Below are 18,586 nucleotides of genomic sequence, written 5' to 3'. Positions count from 1 at the left end.
CGGACAGTCCGTCCTACTTTCGAATGAACGGACTTGACCACACACGGATGAACAACAGTCCGTCGAAAGCTTGCGCGATGACGTGTACAGCACGTACGACGGGACTAGAAATAGGAAGTCCAATACACAGCAATGCAACCTTTCGCCGTGTAAATCCTTTCTGAGCATGCGCCATACTTAGTCCGTCGAACTAGCCTACTCACGAGCGGACTGTCCGCTGAACTCAAAGTTGGACGGACAATATTACGGAAATTCCGAAAGACTTAGTCCGCCAGACTGCACGCTGAAAAAGTCCGCTGAAGCCCACACACGAGCGGACTGTCCGCTGAAATGTGTTTCGACGGACTAAGTTGGCCAGACAGTCCGCCCGTGTGTACGCAGCTTAATATCACAATATATATATTTTCCTTTTAGCACGTAGGTGTATCATCACTCAGTGTCACCACTTCTGCTACTTTGATTTTTCTTTTTTGGAATAATATATATCAGCCAATTTGGCTCCTTTTCAACTAAGCACCTTATTGCACGTTATGCCATGTTACGTTATGGTTTTGGAATCATTTTAAAGTCTCATTAATACATTTATTAGGCTACGTCACTTGATATTCTTGTTTGATACCAGTGTAACTACTGCTATGGATTACTGTTTGCTTCCAGTCTGGTAGCTTAAACATCTCCTTTTACAGTGCACCACTACTCTTCTATCGATGTTGGGGGGGGGGGGGGGGGTCATTGTTGTGGTCACTGACACCAATGTTGGGGGTCATTGTTGTGGTCGCTGACACCAATGTTGGGGGTCATTGTTCCGGTCACTGACGCTAATTTAGGATTCATTTTCCTCCTCAGTGAGGGTTGTAGAATGCAACATTACCAAAACAGTCAGCCATGAGGTATTATGTTACACAAGGAATGGCCTGCCTCTGTCCAGTACAACCATGACATGTAATAACCCCAGAGAAGGGTGCAGATTGCTATGTCTGCCTGGTTTCAATGGCTGTCTATGGGAAGTGAGAAGTGTCTCTTGTACACAATCTGTGGGATCTACAGAGACCTCTTCACCACATAGTCACAGCACTGCCAACACAACCTGTGTGTGCGTGTCTATTACATGCTTTACGGTACAACTTCTGCGAGACGGCGACCAATCAAGTCAGCGATAATAAACCTTCGGCGAGACTTCCACCAATCATAAGTCAGGGAAGATATATACCGCCTCCACTAATCACGTGACCATAATCAACATGGCGGCGCCCAGGCTGGTAGGTGACTTGTAGAGGTCTCGTACGTGTCGCAGTATTGTCACACATATACGGATCATCTTGAAGATAATGTAGACACGAGACTCTCAGCAATGTGCGGTATTTTCGGTGGGCGCCGTGCCGGCTCTTTAGAATAGCTGCACACATCATTGTTTCTCTTTGCCCCGGTTTTAGAAGGGGATGAGTCGCTATTAGAGGTAGTACGGTACTCCATGCTGAGCTGGTTCTAGAGTCAAAGTTTTAGGGGTTCTAGTCAGATGTGGGTGTAGAGGAGACCCCCACAGGCAGGTTTAGTAGTTTGTTGGCCATTTGTATCCCATTCACTTCCTGTTCTGTGGACACAACACAGTGCACAGCTAGGTTCCACCTTAACCTCCTAGGGATTTACCCCCTTAATGACCAGGCCATGTTTTGCAATTCGGTGCTGCGTCGCGTAACTGACAATTGCGCGGTCGTGCGACGCTACACCCAAAAAAAATTGATGTCCTTTTTTTGCCCACAAGTAGAGCTTTCTTTGGTGGTATTTGATCCCCCTCTGCAGTTTTATTTTTTTTGTTCTATAAACAAAAATTGTGACAGTTTATGGCCATATGTATTTTTTTTATCAAAAATATCTAGAACCCAATAAGTGTATACTGATTAGTTTGAGCAAAAGTTATAAGGTCAACAAAATAGGGGGTAGATTTATGGCATTTTTATTATTATTATTATTATTTTTTTTTAAATAGTAATGGTGGTGATTTCCGTTTTTTTTTTTTTTGCGGAACTGCGACATTGTGGCGGACACCAAACACTTTTGACACTATTTTGGGACCATTGACATTTATACAGTGATCGTTGCTATAAAAATGCACTGATTTCTGTGCAAATGTTACTGGTAGGGAAGCCACATACCTGAAAACATAATGGTGTTGTTTAACCACTTACGGACCGGACCGCCCACTGCAGTTTTATGGCAGGTGTTTGAAGGAGGACATCGTTGTTATGGCAGCACCTAGCTGCCATAACCCTGGTATCCCCTTCTTCAGCGGGTCGGTCCGCTACAAGATAAAAGTGGTTCCTGCGGTGGATTCACCACGAGATCACTTTTAGCAGTGGTGGGAGAGGGGGGGGGGCCCCCCTTCCTCCCGCCACGATCCGGTGTCCTCCACTGCTTACCAGAGCTGTCGGCAGCAGCGGAGGCGATTGCGTCTTTTCAGTAGCTGTGCATGGAGACGAGTGAGGGGAAGGATGGCTCCCACCCGTCTTCATACAATTGCTGGGCGGAAGCAATGTCAAAACGCTACTTCCGCCCACAGCTCTTAAAAGGGCCAATTTTTTAAATCACAATTTTTTTTTTTTTTTTTATTGCATTTTAGTCTAAATATGAGATCTGAGGACTTTTTGACCCCCAGATCTCATATTTAAGAGGTCCTGTCTTTTTTGTTTTTCTATTACAATGGATGTTTACATGCCTTGTAATAGGAATAAAAGTGACACTTTTTTTTTTTTTTAAACAGTGTAAAAATAAAATAAATAATAAAAGCTCGCAGAAGCAAGCGCATACGTGGCACGTAGCACCCGCATATCAAAACGGTGTTCAAACCACACATGTGAGGTATCGCCGTGATCGGTAGTGTGAGAGCAGTAATTCTAGCCCCAGCCCTCTTCTGTAACGCAAAACATGCTGTAGAATTTTTTAAACGTTGCCTATGGAGTTTTTTTAAGGGTAAACATTTGTCGCCATTACACGAGCGGGCACAGTCTTGAAGCATGACATGTTGGGTATCAATTTACTTGGCATAACATTATCTTTCACAACATAAAAAAAATTGGCCTAATTTTACTGTTGTCTTATTTTTTTATTCAAAAAAGTGATTTTTTTATTTTATTTTTTTCAAAACAAGTGTGCTTGTAAGACCTCTGCGCAAATATGGTGTGAAAAAAAGTATTGCAACAACCGCCATTTTATTCTCTAGGGTGTTAACAAAAAAATATATATATATCTCGCCATATCTCATATCTCACCACGTAAGCACACTTGAGAGTATCAGCTGTGCATAACGTGGTGGACCCTGCCCAGTACTGCCCATCCTCGCCGCCAGGTAGGGCGGCAACTTAATGACACAGAACATGAGGTAGCCAGAAACGTTGAGATGCTGAAGATGACGCCAATCCCTCTTGGCTCTGGGGTGAAAGCAGAAAGAGGCATAAACCACTCCATCGGGTGATAGGGACACCGCTGCCTGGGGAACAGGATGAATTGCCACGGATGGGTGTCACCCAACGAGAATTGCGGTGGGGTAGAAGGTGGAAGAGGGATTGCAGCTCCCATGGGAAATATGACGTGAGACCTGCTGGGACACGGAAAGAAAATAAAAGGGGGGAAGAAGTGGTAGGGGGAAAAAAAAAAGAGTTGAATAATAAAGAAAATTGCAAAAAGTGAGAGTAACCTGGAAACTACATAAAAAAAAAAAAAAAAATATATATATACAGTACATAACAAACATGAATAAAAATAATCATGTAATAAATGTACATATAGGGTATTGTTGGCTCATTGGCTTCTTTTACATATTCTTCACCAGCTGAAGACTCTCTGTCTTCGGCCATTCCCTGGCTATGTCTTTGCCCGTCACAGCTCCTCGTCCTTAGTCACAGACGCTAAGAAGAAGGTCGTGGATTTTGTGCAACAATATATGGCTGATATGGGATGGACTTACCGATGGAATCAATGGCGAATCGCAAAGATGAATCAGTGAGTAGCCCAGCTTATTTTGCCTATAACGTCAATGGTTATTGCATTAGGGACGATTCATTACACAGATGCCTCAAAGCCTAAAGTGATTGTTAAGACAGAGGGTTTTTCTTTATCTTTTAATACATTCTATGCATTAAGATAAAAAACCTTCAGTATACAGCAGCCCCCCTAATACTTACCTGAGCCCATCTCGATCCAGCGATTATTGCTCGAGAGACTCAGCTGGCCGGGACTCTCTCTTCCCATTGGCTGAGATGCACAGTGGGCATCACTGCTGTCAATCAAACTCAGTGAGCCAATGAGGAGAGGGAGTGGGGCTTAACCGCAGCTCCATATCTGAATGGACACACAGAGCTGCAGCTCGGCTCGGGTGCCCTCTTAGCAAGCTGCTTGCTGTGGGTGCAGGATGGAGGGGCCAGGAGTGCTGAAGAGGTACCACCCCTATGTATTTCATTCCCATTAATAGGGCTGGGGAAAAGAAAATGATTTTAATCTTGAATCGAGTTGTGAGTTCAAATCGATTCAGATTTGAAGAAAATCAAATTTTATTTTTTATTTTATTTATTTTTTTGCCGATTTTGTTCTTGGGCTGTTAGGGTTAAACCTGTGTCTAGTGGGGTATTGTGACTTGTCACCTGTCACCGAACTTGCCTCAACCTGCTGTTTTTGTTGGGCACATTTTTCTTGCAAAGTATGTTTAAAATGCAATTACATTTTTTATGGGAATGATGTTACTGCTCAGGATTTTTTGTTGTTAGCTCAATCCAAATACAGTATAAATAATTTGGATGTTTAACAATCTTTGTTGAACACTGCACACTGACTTTTCAGTTAGAGAAAGGGTTTGCCTTTGCAATTTTGTTTGTTGATGCACTTTAATTAATAATTGCAGATTTTTTTTTGGGGGGGGGGGGGGAATCGCCCAGCCCTAGCCGTAAACATCCTCAGCGGGATAGGTGACACATTTTTGGAATTGGGGTTGTAAATAGGCCTGTGGATTGGCACTATTCTATCTACATAAATTATTGTTACATTCACCGCTTTCTTTTTCTTGTTTTCAGACCGTTCCCCAATATGGAGGCTAGGCACGGTAGAGTTCTTGGTGCGGCTTACTACATACAGATGCATAAAGGAGGTGTAAGGTATGGATCGCAAACCTTCCGTAGTCTATCTATTTATCTCCCCGTTTTTCCTATTTAGTGTTCTGCAAAGTAGTTCTCTTCCTATTATGTGACTACAACATGTTACCAACTAGGTCAGCTTTCTAGTCATTCTTGCCACTAGTCTGCATCTTTTGAAATAGGAAGTAGGATAAAAGGATCAGGTGACCTGATATTAGAAGATTTTATTGTGCATTTATAATTTTTTTTTGCTTGAAAGTTTTTAAATGCCTGTACCAGGGGGTTTCTTTACTTAGCAATATCTTTATTCTGGTGCCTTGACTTTGAAGCTCATGAATGTCAACCGTGGATGAACTTCACGATATGACTTACCCTTAGGGGAAGAAAGGCCAACACAGGACAGCCAAATTCTGTACTGCTGGAAGCACAGCACTGAATCCATGTTGGAGCCTAAATAGTCCTGGTCTCCAAATGGGCCCTGCCCTTTCAGCGTCATCATGGTTGAAATCAACCAATGGACTAGTTGTGGCCAATGAAAATCAGTCTCGCCACGTAAGCACAGCTGAGAGTATCAGCTGTGCATAACGTGGTGGATCCTGCCCAGTACTGCGCACCCTCTCCGCCAAGGAGGGCGGAAACTTAAAGTGGAGGGCCACCCTGAAAAAAAAAAAAATATATAAAAAATTACCAAAAAATCTAAAAAAAAAAAAAAAACTGATTTTTTTTTTTTTTTTTTATGTACCAGAAATGCCTGTTGCTAGGCACATAATCCTAATCTTCCTCTTCCTCCTCCGCAGAGATCTTCTTTCTTCTCTCCTCGTCGTGTTGTCTTCTGGGTAATGGGTCGTGCTGTGTTCTGGGAACTGTGTGTCCCAGAACACAGCGCGTCCCATTTACAACTCGCGCATGCACAGTAGGAAACGGCCAGTGAAGCCGCAAGGCTCCACTGCCTGTTTCCCTTAGAAGGAATGGCGGCGCCGGGACCCGAGGGACGGGTCAGCCTCGGGCGGCCGACATCGCGGGCACCCTGGACAGGTAAGTCGGCTTATTAAATCAGCAGCTGCAGTGTTTGCAGCTGCTGACTTTTAATTTTATTTTAATTTTTTTTTTAAACGGCCCTCCTCTTTAATGACGCAGAACATGAGGGAGCTGGAAGCGTCGTGACACTGAAGATGACTCCAATCCAAAACAACATGTTACCAACTAGGTTAGCTTTGTAGTCATCCTTGCCACTAATCTGCATCTTTTGAAATAGGAAGTAGGATAAAAGGATCAGGTAACCTGATATTAGAAGATTTTATTGTGCATTTATTATTATTATTATTATTATTATTATTTGAAAGTTTTTAAATACCTGTACCAGGGGTTTCTCTACTTAATATCTTTATTCTGGTGCTTTAACTTTGAAGCTTTGCAACATTCCCAAATATAATGTAGATGTTTTATTCATGCAGCATTGTTCATTTTTGTTCTGTGGGAATAACCGGTGTCTTCCTCAGGTTCCGTGGTCACCAGGACTGGGTCCGACCTGTTGAAAATAAGATTCACTTGTATTTTCTCAACTATAAGGATGTGCCAGTAGAATGTGTGGACTTGAGTCATACTGACGTGAACTACAATGGCCTTACCCCTATACGTAAGAGCATACACAAAATGTCTTACCAAACTAAACAGCTTGGCAGCTACATGAGTCATTCAACTACATAATATAATCAAAAATGTGTAGGCACCACAGTGTTTCCAGTGATGGGTACTGTTAAGCCCCATACACACTATCTGATTTTCTGCTGATTTTTGTCTTCAGATTTACCAAAGCCATGTAGTAGAAGGGCCCGCCTGATTGCATACACATTAAGACTCCTAAGGTTTGACCTCATATTATATGGTTTTGGTAAATCTGAAGACAAAAATCTGCAGAAAATCTGAAAGTGTGTATGGGGCTTAAGTGCTACAGCATTCAGAGATAAATGTGTGTTTCCAACCTTGTGACAATCGTTTGAGGAAGGCTCTTTTTTGGTTCCAGCATGAATGTGCACAAATCTAGGTCTATAAAGACATGGTTTGACAAGTTTTGTGCAGAAGAATCCAAATGGCCTGAGGTGAACGCTGACCACAACCCTACTAAGTACCTTTCAAATGAATTGGAATGTTGACTGTGAGCCAGGACTTCTCATCCAAAATCTTTATCTGACCTCAGAAATACTCTGTTGACTAAGCCTCACACACATACTCCAAGATCTTGTAGAAAATCTTTCCAGAAGGGCGAAGGAATTGGGGGGTGGGGGGGGGGGGGTGGTGATGGTGTCATATTATTGCTCATGGTTTTGTAGTGAAAAGCTTAAGCTGATAAATGTGTGGTAGGTGTCCACAAGCGTTTGCCCATATAGTGTACCATTCTTAGGCCCCATTCACACGTAGGCATATCGCTGCATACCCCCATGCAAGGCCATGTTTACCTTCATGAGAATGCACAGGTGTTGTGTGTATCCCTATGCAGGCAGTCCCATTGATGTAAATTGGGGGAAAAGAATGTCACGAGCACACCAAGGATCTCCAGAGTGGGTCCTAAGCTCTAATCAGTGATAACATTGTTACAACAGATTGCAATCTGCTGTAACAATGTCATTGCTTATTAGAGCTTAGGACCTGGAGATCTGTGGTGTGTTGGTGACATTCCTTTGCTCTGACTTGACACGATTCTATCCGATGGCTGCCTCAGCACCCACACCCAGCTATTTCTACAGGAACGTGTGCATTGGAAATTGATGTCAATTGGGACTCAGCAGTTGCCCGAACACAGCTTCTCCCAATTTGACATCCATGTGGGTTTGTTTCCCCAAACGCACGCTGGGTGAGTTTGAGTCACGCACCCAAAAGGATGTCAAATTGGGAGCAGTGGCTGTGTCCATGCAGCCTTTATTTCCCCATTGACATCAGTGGGACTGCCCGCATGGATTTGCACAGAGCACCTGTACATGCCTGTGTAAGGCCATGTTTAATGACTATCTAAAGAAAAAACTGCGTGGGAGATGTGAATATATTAAAAATATACAGATCATTGCACAGAGGTCATCATTCCACAATATAATTGCAACCAAAACATATATAAAATAACAGGAGTTCAAGGATGACCGCTAGGCATATAGGAGTAGTATCCCATAAAAAAAACATGTTTTATACAATAAGTTAATTAAAAAGCATCATAATTGTAAAATCATATGAAATGCATATTGCTCACAGTGTCCTTGTGTATTCGTCTACGAGTTTCACAGGGAATCTTGAGGACTATAACAGTACCTTAGGACAGGCAAGAACATATTTTTTAAAACATTATACATCCAAAATGAAAAAAAAAGGATTTACATTCATATATTATACAGAATCCCGTATAACACAAGAGAATAAAGAATTTTACATGATGTTGTATATCAGACCTAAATCCAACATACTACAATACTCAAAGTATTACCAAAAACCTATCTGCAAAAAAACCAGCACATTAAACAAACATATAGACACACAAAAATACCCAGTCAAACCATATATGTGATGAACCGACTACGTCATCCCAGGCTATGGGAAGGCATCAAGGAACTCCACAGGAAACAAAAGGTGTAAATAACCACAAAAGACCCACCAGCAAAATAACTTACTAAAATGAAATCAAAAATATTTATAAACATGTATCCAAATTCTTAAAAGCATTACAGACAAAAAATAGGGGGTGTGGGCCCTATATCTTGAGTCCCCATTACTCACTTCCTGAGATCATCCCGAATAGTTTGAAGATATATGGAATTGGTATTTAAATCTTTAACATACCGATGAGGGCAAAAAAGACAAGAACTTGTCCACTTTAATTGTAGGAAAAATTAGCCCAGTAACAATACTACAAAAAAGAAAGCCAAATCTCACTAAGGCCAAAAGGTAATCCAGTAAAATAAAGGCATCATTTCCCAAGATTTCTCACTTCTCCATATAGATACGAAACAAATGTAAGAGATCTCTGTGTTGAGGTCTCAACTATCCATCAACCGTAATGTCCAAATCCCTTGTCGTCTAAACCCCCCCCCCCCCCCCCCCCCCCCCAATATAAATAGTCTCTAGGCCTCTCGAGGACCACTCCACATCCACCATGGTGGAAGATAATGCTTACAAAAGATCCAGTAGCAATTTCATATAATTGGGAAGGTCCTCTCCCCACTGGCAAGCATAGTCTAGTAAAGGCTTACCTCCACCCCCTACCGGATTATGACTATGATGCGTTATTTAGGAGATAATTGCAACAAACATTGTGTTTTTCTATAGGGTGCTACTCTTACTGTATATGCCTAGCAGTCATCCTCGAATCAGGATATATAACAGAATCTTTTTGTGTTTTATATATTTTGGTTGCAAGGCCATGTTTACCCGCACAGGGCACGCATTGATACATCCCTGCGTGAACAAGGTCTTATGGTTTTAAAAGCATAACTCCCGCTTTCTGGTGGTTTAAAATTGTTAATTTGGGCAACCTTGGTCCAAACAAACTTTTTAAAGTCACAAGAAACCTGAAGTTATGCTTTAAATGCCATGCAACTTCAAACAGTCAGTATCTCTCTTTCTAGGGACCTGCTGCCCTGTATGTTTATACAGTATTAAATGTATGAAGCCAAGGAAAATCTAACCTGTTTACATCAATTTATGAAAATGTTTTAGAAGAATTTTGAACTGTGAGAATTTGAAGGTTGCCATTGCTGACCTCTCCAATGGATTCAGTACTTTGAGTCAATGACCCCCAAACGGGCTTATTTTTTATTTCTTTATCGTACGTCATAGGACACAGAGTCTCAAGTAATTACTTGGTGGGTTATAGGCATACCTTCATGTGTTGGCACTGGTATAACCAATACAGGAATTTGACTCCCCTATATAACCCCTCCTCCTTCCAGGAGCACTCAGTTTTTTTGCCAGTGTCTAAAGGTATTGGTCACGAGTGAAGATGTGCTCTAAGGAGCTCCAGGAGGGATCCATGCTGGATTTAAAGAAACCTCCACAATCAGATCCATCCTCGCCACTGAGGCCATAGGATGGTGCCTGGACCTCTATGCAAGAACGAGGTTTTGCCTGTAATGCTTCTCTTTGAGAGCTGGACCCTAGGAACCAGGACTCTTTTTGGTCTTGCTACATTTCCTAAAGTTGTCCTGAGTGGTGCTATACAAGGCCCAAAGGAGCAGAACCCCTTTTAAAAGGGCCCCAGTCTTTGAGTGTGTTTAAACGGAGCCCGCCGTGATGGGTGAAAGTTGGATCTGTCTGTTTAATCAGCGGTATCCTGCAGCGAGGACAAGGTAAGGGAAGAAGCTTTGCTTTTTCCTTCAATATACCTTATATGCCTTATAAATGTCTCCTCTATAAGGAGTAACGTACACTACCTATGATGTGTCTTAGTGCAGCTCTGTCTCAGAACATGTGTGGTCCCAGCGGCAGAGGGGGTTCGTACTTAAATAGATCTTGTGGGATTTGGTAAAAAATACAGCAGTTGCTAATACAGAGATCTGCTGACAGAATTTCCCTCCCCTTGTAGAGTTGTATAGTACGTTCACCTTACTTTGTGTTGGCCATTCGGGTCCCTAGCAGGGCCTGAGAATGCAGAGGGGCATGTCTGCAAGGTCACGTGGCGCTGTGTATGGATGTAAACGTCCACACACAGCACTCGCTGCATAGCCTAGGGGAAGCGCTGAGGATGCCAATCGGGTTCCACCTGAGGCTTTATATCACAGACACTCTAAATTCAGAAAGACTTTTTAACTGAAGAGAGGCAGTCTGTCACACTAAGACACCAGAGCGCTGGGCACGTAAGGGTGTAAACGGGCATTTCCAGACAGGAAAAACTATTGTTACTTAGTAGCAAAAGAACTGTTATTTTGTGTGTACCTCTGCTTGTGCTTTGCACTATGTTTTCCAGACCTACCGTAAAGGTACCTAAGGTTTGCATGCGTTTCGCGTCCACGCATTACTAAAAAAGCTTATTTATACCGAATGGGATCATCCGGATAAGCATTTTTTCCCTTCCAAAGAGACTCCCAAAGCTCTATCCTATGGAAGAAAGATTCACTAAAAGATGGGAACGTTCCAGCAGTTGACGCTGCGATTTCCAATGTGGAAATCCACATTGAGCTTATGCTTAAAGATCCAACAGATAAGAATTTGGAAGGTCTGTTAAAATCCTTTTTCTCTTAGCAGGTACTGTTGCTCAGCCTGCAATTGCAGCTATAGGCATCTGTCAGTCCTTTAAAGGACCAGTTCACAGATACTCTCAGATGAGCTCCCTGCACAACAAGCGCAGGAACTGGCCGAGCTGTCTAAAGCATTGTGCTTTGCTGTAGACGCTATGAAGGATTCTATTCACCAGGCATCACGCCTTGCGTTTGTACTTGTACATATGCGAAGGACCCTTTGGTAAAAGGGTTGGTCAGCTGAGACGCCTTGTAAGAACCTTCTAACTAGTTTCCCCTTTAAGGGAGAACGATTATTTGACGATAGTTTGGATAAATGCATTCAAACATTTTCAGCGGAAATAGTATTTTTGTATTTTAGTACTAATTTTGCCAGTCAAAAGAAAATATAAGCGTCTTTCATTTAAACTGTTCGGCCTCTGCCATCAGACCAGTCATAAAGGAGCCACAAGTCTGCAAAGCAGAGTACAAGACCTCCATATGAAGAGGCATCTCCCCTCACCAAGGTGGGGGGGGAAACTTCTGATGTACTCAGAAGTCTGGCAAAGGGAGATTCAGGACAAATGCACTCTCTCCACAGTGCTCTCCACAGTGTCTCTAGGATACAAGCTAGAGCAATCCATGTTGCAAGCATTAGACCAATTATTGGCTCAAGGGGTGATCAGACAGATTCCCAAACAAGAGCAAGGTTTGAGGTTTTACTCAAACCTAATTACGGTGCCAAAGCCAAATGGGGATATCAGACCAAGTCTAGATCTACGTAATCCTAAATGAAAATCCGCTCCATTTGCATGGAGTCAATCAAGTCAGTCGTTTCCATCCTGCAAGAAGAAAAACTTCTGGCGTCCATCGACATCAGAGATGCATAGCTGCTTGTCCATATATTTCCTCCTCACCTGAGGTTTCTGCGGTTCAAAGTAGAACAGAAGCATTTTCAGTTAATAGCCTTGCCCTTTGGGCTTGCTACAGCACCTCGGGTATTCCCTAAGGTATTAGCCCCACCTCTAGTCAGGTTAAGGGCACAAGGCTTAACTGTCTTGGCTTGCTTAGATTATCTATTGTTAATAGACCAGTCAGTGGCTTGCTTGAAGCAAGGTGTAGCCATCACAAGCAGTTACCTGGAAGGTTTGGGTTGGATTCTCAACCTAAGGAAATCCTCCTTAAAGCCACTAAGAAGGCTGGAGTATCTGGGCCTGACCATAGACACAGCCCAGAAAAGGGGTGTTCTTGCCTCCCACAAGGATCAGCTCCATACAGGAGCTGGTGAGGATGATCAGGTCAAAGAGAAATCCTTCAATTCGACCTTTTGCATGACGTTGTTAGGGAAGATGGTAGCTTCATTCGAAGCAGTTCCCTATGCTCAATTCCATTCAAAACTGAAAGCAATATTCTGTCTGTTTGGAACAAAACGATTCAAGCTTTGGACTTGCCACTGTGGCTGTCCCCATGAGTGTCCCAAAGCCTCAGTTGGTGGTTACTATCTTGGAACCTGCTGAAGGGAAAGTCCTTCAGATCAATTATCTGGAAGGTAGTAACAACAGATGCCAACCTTTCAGGCTGGGGAGTAGGAGCCTTGCTCATCGACATCCTAGAGATTCCGGCAGTGTATCTGGCTCTGCCAGGATCCAGTCCGACAAACAGCTGTGGCATATATCAATCACAAGGGGTCACCAAGAGTCTCTCAGCTCAGAGAGAGGTGAACCAGATTCTAACTTAGGCATGGGACATTCTCTTCTGTCCATCGGCAGTTTTCATTCCAGGAGTAGAGAATTGGCAGGTGGACTATCTAAGTTGCTGGCAGTTATTCCCAGGAGAATGGTCTCTTCACTCCAAGGTGTTTCAGGCTGTTTGCCAAAGATGGGGGGACTCCGGACGTAGACCTTCTAGCGTCCAGATTCAACACTAAGCTGGTCAACTTTGCATCCAGGACAGGGGACCCACTCGCATACGGAACAGATGCGTTGGTGACCCAGTGGGATCAGTTTTTACTGATCTATGCACTTTTCCCCAATTCAGTTGCTACCTGAAGTTCTTTGCAGGATCAAGCTGGAAAGAAAATCGATAATACTGGTAGCACCAGCATGGCCCAGAAGGTCATGGTACGTAGAGATTGTAAGGATGGCAGTGGAGGGTCCAGAGCTCTTCCCACTAAGGCCAGACCTGCTATCTCAGGGGCCGATATTCCATCCTACTTTACGAACGCTAAATGTAACGGCTTGGCTATTGAGACCCACATTCTGAATAAACGTGGGCTTTCCAGGTCAGTTATCTCTACTTTGATTAATGCTAGGAAGCCAGCTTCTAGAGCTATATATTATAGAGCCTGGAAAGCTTATGTTTCCTGGTGTGAGTCCAAGGGTTGGTACCCTAGGAGATATTTATCATAGGCAGAATTCTTACCTTTTCTACAATTAAGCGTAGAGATGAAGTTGGCCCTGAGTACTATTAAGGGCCAAGTCTCAGCCTTATCAATTTTTATTTCAAAGACTGCTTGCTATGCATTCTTTAGTCCAGGGTTTCATGCAAGGAGTGCTGCCGATTAATCCGCCAGTTAAATCACCCTTAAACCCTTGGGACTTAAATTTAGTTTTGTCAGTGTTACAAAAACAGCCATTCAAACCGTTGCAGCATGTTCCCTTAGTCCTTCTGACTAGGAAGCTGATATTTTCATTTGCTATATCCTCAGCAATGAGGATTTCAGAATTGGATGCTCTTTCTTGTAAGGAGTCATATTTGATTATTCATGAGTACAGAGTGGTGTTACGCCCTTGTCCAGGTTTTTGCCAAAAGTGGTTTCAGGCTTTCATCTGAATGCCAGGGTTTTTCCCAAGACCTTGTTCCAGGGAAGAAAGGTCACTACATTGTCTTGATGTAGTGAGAGCAGTGAAAATGTATTTAAGAAAACTGCTCCGATTCGTGAGACTGATGTCTTATTTCTTCTGCCAGAGGGTCCTAAGAAGGGACAGGCAGCGTCAAAATCCACTGTTGCTAAGTGCATTTGGCAAGTTATAATTCAAACTTATGAATAAAGGGAAAGATCCCCCCTTTTCAAGTTAAGGCGTACTCTACCAGAGCGGTTGGTGCTTCTTGGGCAGTGCGTCACCAGACCTCCAGGTTTCAAATCTGCAAGGCCGCGACTTGGCCTTCAGTACATACATTTGCAAAATTTTATTAAGTGCATGTAAGATGGAATGAGGATATATCGCCTTCGGGCGCAGTGTGCTGCAGGCAGCAGTATAAGTCCTCAGGTCTGGGGATTACCCTACAGGTTGTGTCTTCCTCCCCTCAAGTAGCATTGCTATGGGACATCCCACCAAGTAATTACTTGAGACTCTGTGTCCTATGATGTACGATAAAGAAAATAGGATTTTTAAAACCGCTTACCTGTAAAATCCTTTTCTTGGAGTACATCATAGGACACAGAGCTCCCGACCCTCTGTTTTATGGGGTGAGAGTATATTACATATATTGCTTGGCTACAAAAAACTGAGTGCTCATGGAAGGAGGAGGGGTTATATAGGGGAGTCCACTTCCTGTATTGGTTATACCAGTGTCAACACCTGAAGGTAGGCCTATAACCCACCAAGTAATTACTTGAGACTGTGTCCTATGATGTACTCCAAGAAAGGGATTTTACAGGTAAGCTGTTATAAAAATCCTATTATTCACATGTTCCAAATCGGCACCTCAGGAGGTACTGATGCCAGAGACAGCCATGCAACTAAAATTTTTAAGAGGAGGTCAGCACTTGCAGCCCTTGTATTCTCTTCAAGACGGTTACTTCAGCCCAATGGATGCATATGTACCGTGTGTGGCCACCCATCCTACCTACCACCACATATATGCATTACATGGTCGGTTAAGTTAAAATTTTTAAAGTTGCAACTTGCAATACGATACACATTTATGGGATGGAGAATTATTGAAAACTATAGAACAGGGTTGTCTTGATATGCCTGTCTTCTGCAGTGTTCTATTTCTATTTGCATTGACTGTTTTTACTTATGTTTGCGTTTACTACTAATTGGTGTATTTATTGCTTTTTAAGCTCTCTCTCACCCTCATTGTTCTGATCCTTATGCTGTACAGTGCAATTAGAAGAGTTAAAATACCTGAACCTCAGCTGCTGTCCGTACATTGATGACTGGTGTTTAGGTCGCCTTCATGTGTTTGGGAATTCATTGGAAGTTCTCATATTGAAGGGATGTCCTCAGATTACAGAACGAGGGTTGGCCTGCCTGCATCACCTACAGTGAGTATACACTTAGAATCCTATACTACTTTCTTTCTACAAGATCCTATTAAATGAAGTAGTGCGAGGTAAAGTGATGGTGTCCAAGCAAATCTCAGCTACTGTAGTTAGAAGAGGTACAGGATGGATTCTGCTTGCTGGATGTGGCGCAGTGCCATTTTTGCTACCCTAAAGAATAAGTTGACCTTTTTTAAAAAATAAAAAAATGCTTATTTTTTTTTTTTTTTTGCAGGTAAAAAAAGTGCATTTGATATTTCTTTTCCTAGGAGCCTGTAAAGCATTGCACCCACAATCAGCAGTTCACAGGTGCAATGTCCAGCTCCTGTAGACTGTCAGTGTAGCTGTCTGCCTGCACCTCCAAAACAGGCAGGCAGTTACTGAATGACAGGAAGCTCAGTGGACTATAAGAGCATTACCAAAAAGGCTGATGGAACTTTTATAGGCAGAGGAGAAGATCCTCGGCCTGCTGTCATGGGTTGGGGGGAGAGCTGCAGGTGTGGGAACATGTTGCATGTTTCACCCTAAACACGGGTGGAACATGAAACATGTTCCCAAAGGTGAACTTATCCTTTAATAATGGACTGGTTTTACCCATATGTCATTTTTGTTCCTGAATTTGTATTTCTGGTCTCTTTGGGCTCTTTAAAAATAAGTCAGCATTTGCATAGGGTCTTTGGAAGTTGCAGCAGTAGATAAGGACAGTGGCCATCAGTGCTAAAGGTAAGTTGCTTTTTCACAGCACAGAGCAACAGTGAGGTATACTGTAGGCCAGTAATGAAGATCTTCCTGAATAATATATCCAATAGACAAATTATTAGCACTTCTTACAATGCAGATTGTGTGAGGATTTATTAAAGGGGAACTTCACTCTTTCAATCAACATTGACTATGTTTAGTCCTAATGCTGCTAGCATTAGTAAATGGACAGGAAGGTATACTATATTTGCTTGTTTTAAAACTTTTTTTTCACATTTCTTCAGTTACTTCCTGGTTTCTATGCCTAGGCAAATGATGTCATACATCCCTGGAGTCTACAGGAGGGGTTTTCTCAGCTAAGCACACCTTCCTGCCTGCATGCATGCATGAGCCAAGAGCAGATGAATTCTAGGAAGTAAATGCTACATGAATCATTTGCCCTTACTCAAGATGGCCACAGCCAGAAATGCTAGGAGGGAAGGGTGTTTTTCAAAGTGATTTCTCAGACATGGATGAGGGAAGTTTGCTTTGAATATTAAAAATGAATTAAATAGCATTTTTGGTTTGTGGTGCTCATATGCAGTGTAGTTCCACTTTAGGTAAACATGAAATTTATTAAAGCAATTGTTAAAAACACTTAAAAACAAATATTGCATCAAACTGGTCTGTTGCTCATTTAGTAAATCCTTCAGCATCTCCTCAACAATGAAGCATCTTCATGAGATAACTCGTTGTGGATGTACACACCACTTTGCGTGGCTTCCTGCAATGGCCGGCGTCTGTCCAGAGTGGAACCCCCTTCATCGATGCATGTGGAGATATACTTAAGGTACAGTGGATATAAAAAGTCTACACACCCAAATGTCTGACAAAATGTCAGGTTTCTGTTATGTAAAAAAATGAGACAAAGAAATCATTATAGATTTTTTTTTTTTTTCCCACCTTTTTAATGTGACCTATAAACTGTACAACTCCAATGAAAACAAACTTAAATCTTTTAGGGTGGAAGTAAAAATAAAATAATGTGGTTGCATAAGTGTGTACACCCTTTAAATAGCAGTCAGTACACACCTGCCATCATTTAAAGTGCCTCTGATTAACCCCAAATAAAGTTGAGCTGTTCTAGTAGGTCTTTCCTGACATTTTCTTAGTCACTTCCTACAGCAAAAGCCACATGGCCTGCAGAGAGCTTCCAAAGCATCAGAGGGATCTCATTGTTAAAAGGTATCAGTCAGGAGAAGGATACAAAAGAATTTCCAAGGCATTAGCTATACCATGGGAACACAGTGAAGATTTTCATCAAGTGGAGAAAATATGGCACAACAGTGACATTACCAAGAACTGGACATCCCTTTCAAAATTGATAAAAAGATGAGAAGAAAACTGGTCAGGGAGGCTGCCAAGAGGCATACAGCAGCATTAAAGGAGCTGTAGGAATATCTGGCAAATACTGGCTGTGTAGTACCTGTGACAACAATCTGCGGTTTTCTTCTTCTGAAGTCTCCCAAAAGCATGTGGGAAAATGTGTTTTGGTCTAATGAAACCATGGTTGAAGTTTTTGGCCATAATTTTTAAAAGATATGTTTGGCGCAAAAAACACTACACATCACCAAAAGAACCATACCCACTGTGAAGCATGGTGGTGGCATCTTTCAGCATGCCAACGACCCAAAGCATACATCCAAAGGAATGACTTCAGAAATAGATAATAGTTTTTTGGAATGGCACAGTCAGAGCCCAGGCCTGTATCCGTTTGGAAATCTGTGGGGTGATCTGAAGAGTGCTGTGCACAGGAGATGCCCTCACAATTTGACAGGTTTGGAGTGTTTTTTTGCAAAGAAGAGTGGGCAATTATTGCCAAGTCCAGATGTGTCATGCTGATAGCCTTATACCCAAAAAGACAGAAAAAATCAAAAGGTACTTCAACAAAATATTCATTTAAAGGGTGTGCACACTTATGCAACCATACTATTATTATTTTTTAATTATTATCCCCCCCCCAAAAAAAAAAATATATATATTTCAGTTTGTTTTCCAACTGAGTTGTACAGTTTGTAGGTCACATAAAAGGTGGAAAAAAAGTTTTTTATATCACAGAAACCTGACATTTTAACAGGGGTGTGTAGACTTTATATATCTACTGTAAGTCATGACACTAAAGGAGAAGTTATTTTGCTTTGGTGACACACACTGCTTACCACTGGTGCCCTTCCAAAAATCCCAGTCCTACTAATGGTACACATACAACACTTGGTGCCTGAGCTGGCCATTCACCCGGCCCAAGTCCTGGTAGTGATCAGAGT

General features: G+C 42.3%; 1 protein-coding gene across 1 annotated transcript in view; it reads left to right on the top strand.

Annotated features, from left to right (window-relative positions):
* The first annotated feature begins 1,205 nt into the window (after nt 1-1,205).
* The window catches only part of LOC143982347 (distal membrane-arm assembly complex protein 2-like), a 40,066-nt gene continuing 22,685 nt past the window's right edge, over nt 1,206-18,586 (top strand). Inside the window, exons 1-5 of the mRNA XM_077481004.1 lie at nt 1,206-1,259; nt 3,827-3,996; nt 5,061-5,141; nt 6,620-6,756; nt 15,425-15,587. Of these exons, the coding sequence (XP_077337130.1) occupies nt 1,242-1,259; nt 3,827-3,996; nt 5,061-5,141; nt 6,620-6,756; nt 15,425-15,587 (569 nt within the window). The 5' untranslated portion in view covers nt 1,206-1,241. The remainder of the gene's footprint in view (nt 1,260-3,826; nt 3,997-5,060; nt 5,142-6,619; nt 6,757-15,424; nt 15,588-18,586) is intronic.

The sequence above is a fragment of the Lithobates pipiens genome, unplaced genomic scaffold, assembly GCF_037356315.1.
Source record: "Lithobates pipiens isolate NorthernLeopardFrog02 unplaced genomic scaffold, aLitPip1_a1.2 Scaffold_1, whole genome shotgun sequence".
Taxonomy (NCBI): domain Eukaryota; kingdom Metazoa; phylum Chordata; class Amphibia; order Anura; family Ranidae; genus Lithobates; species Lithobates pipiens.
This window is presented reverse-complemented; position numbering and strand designations above follow the sequence as displayed.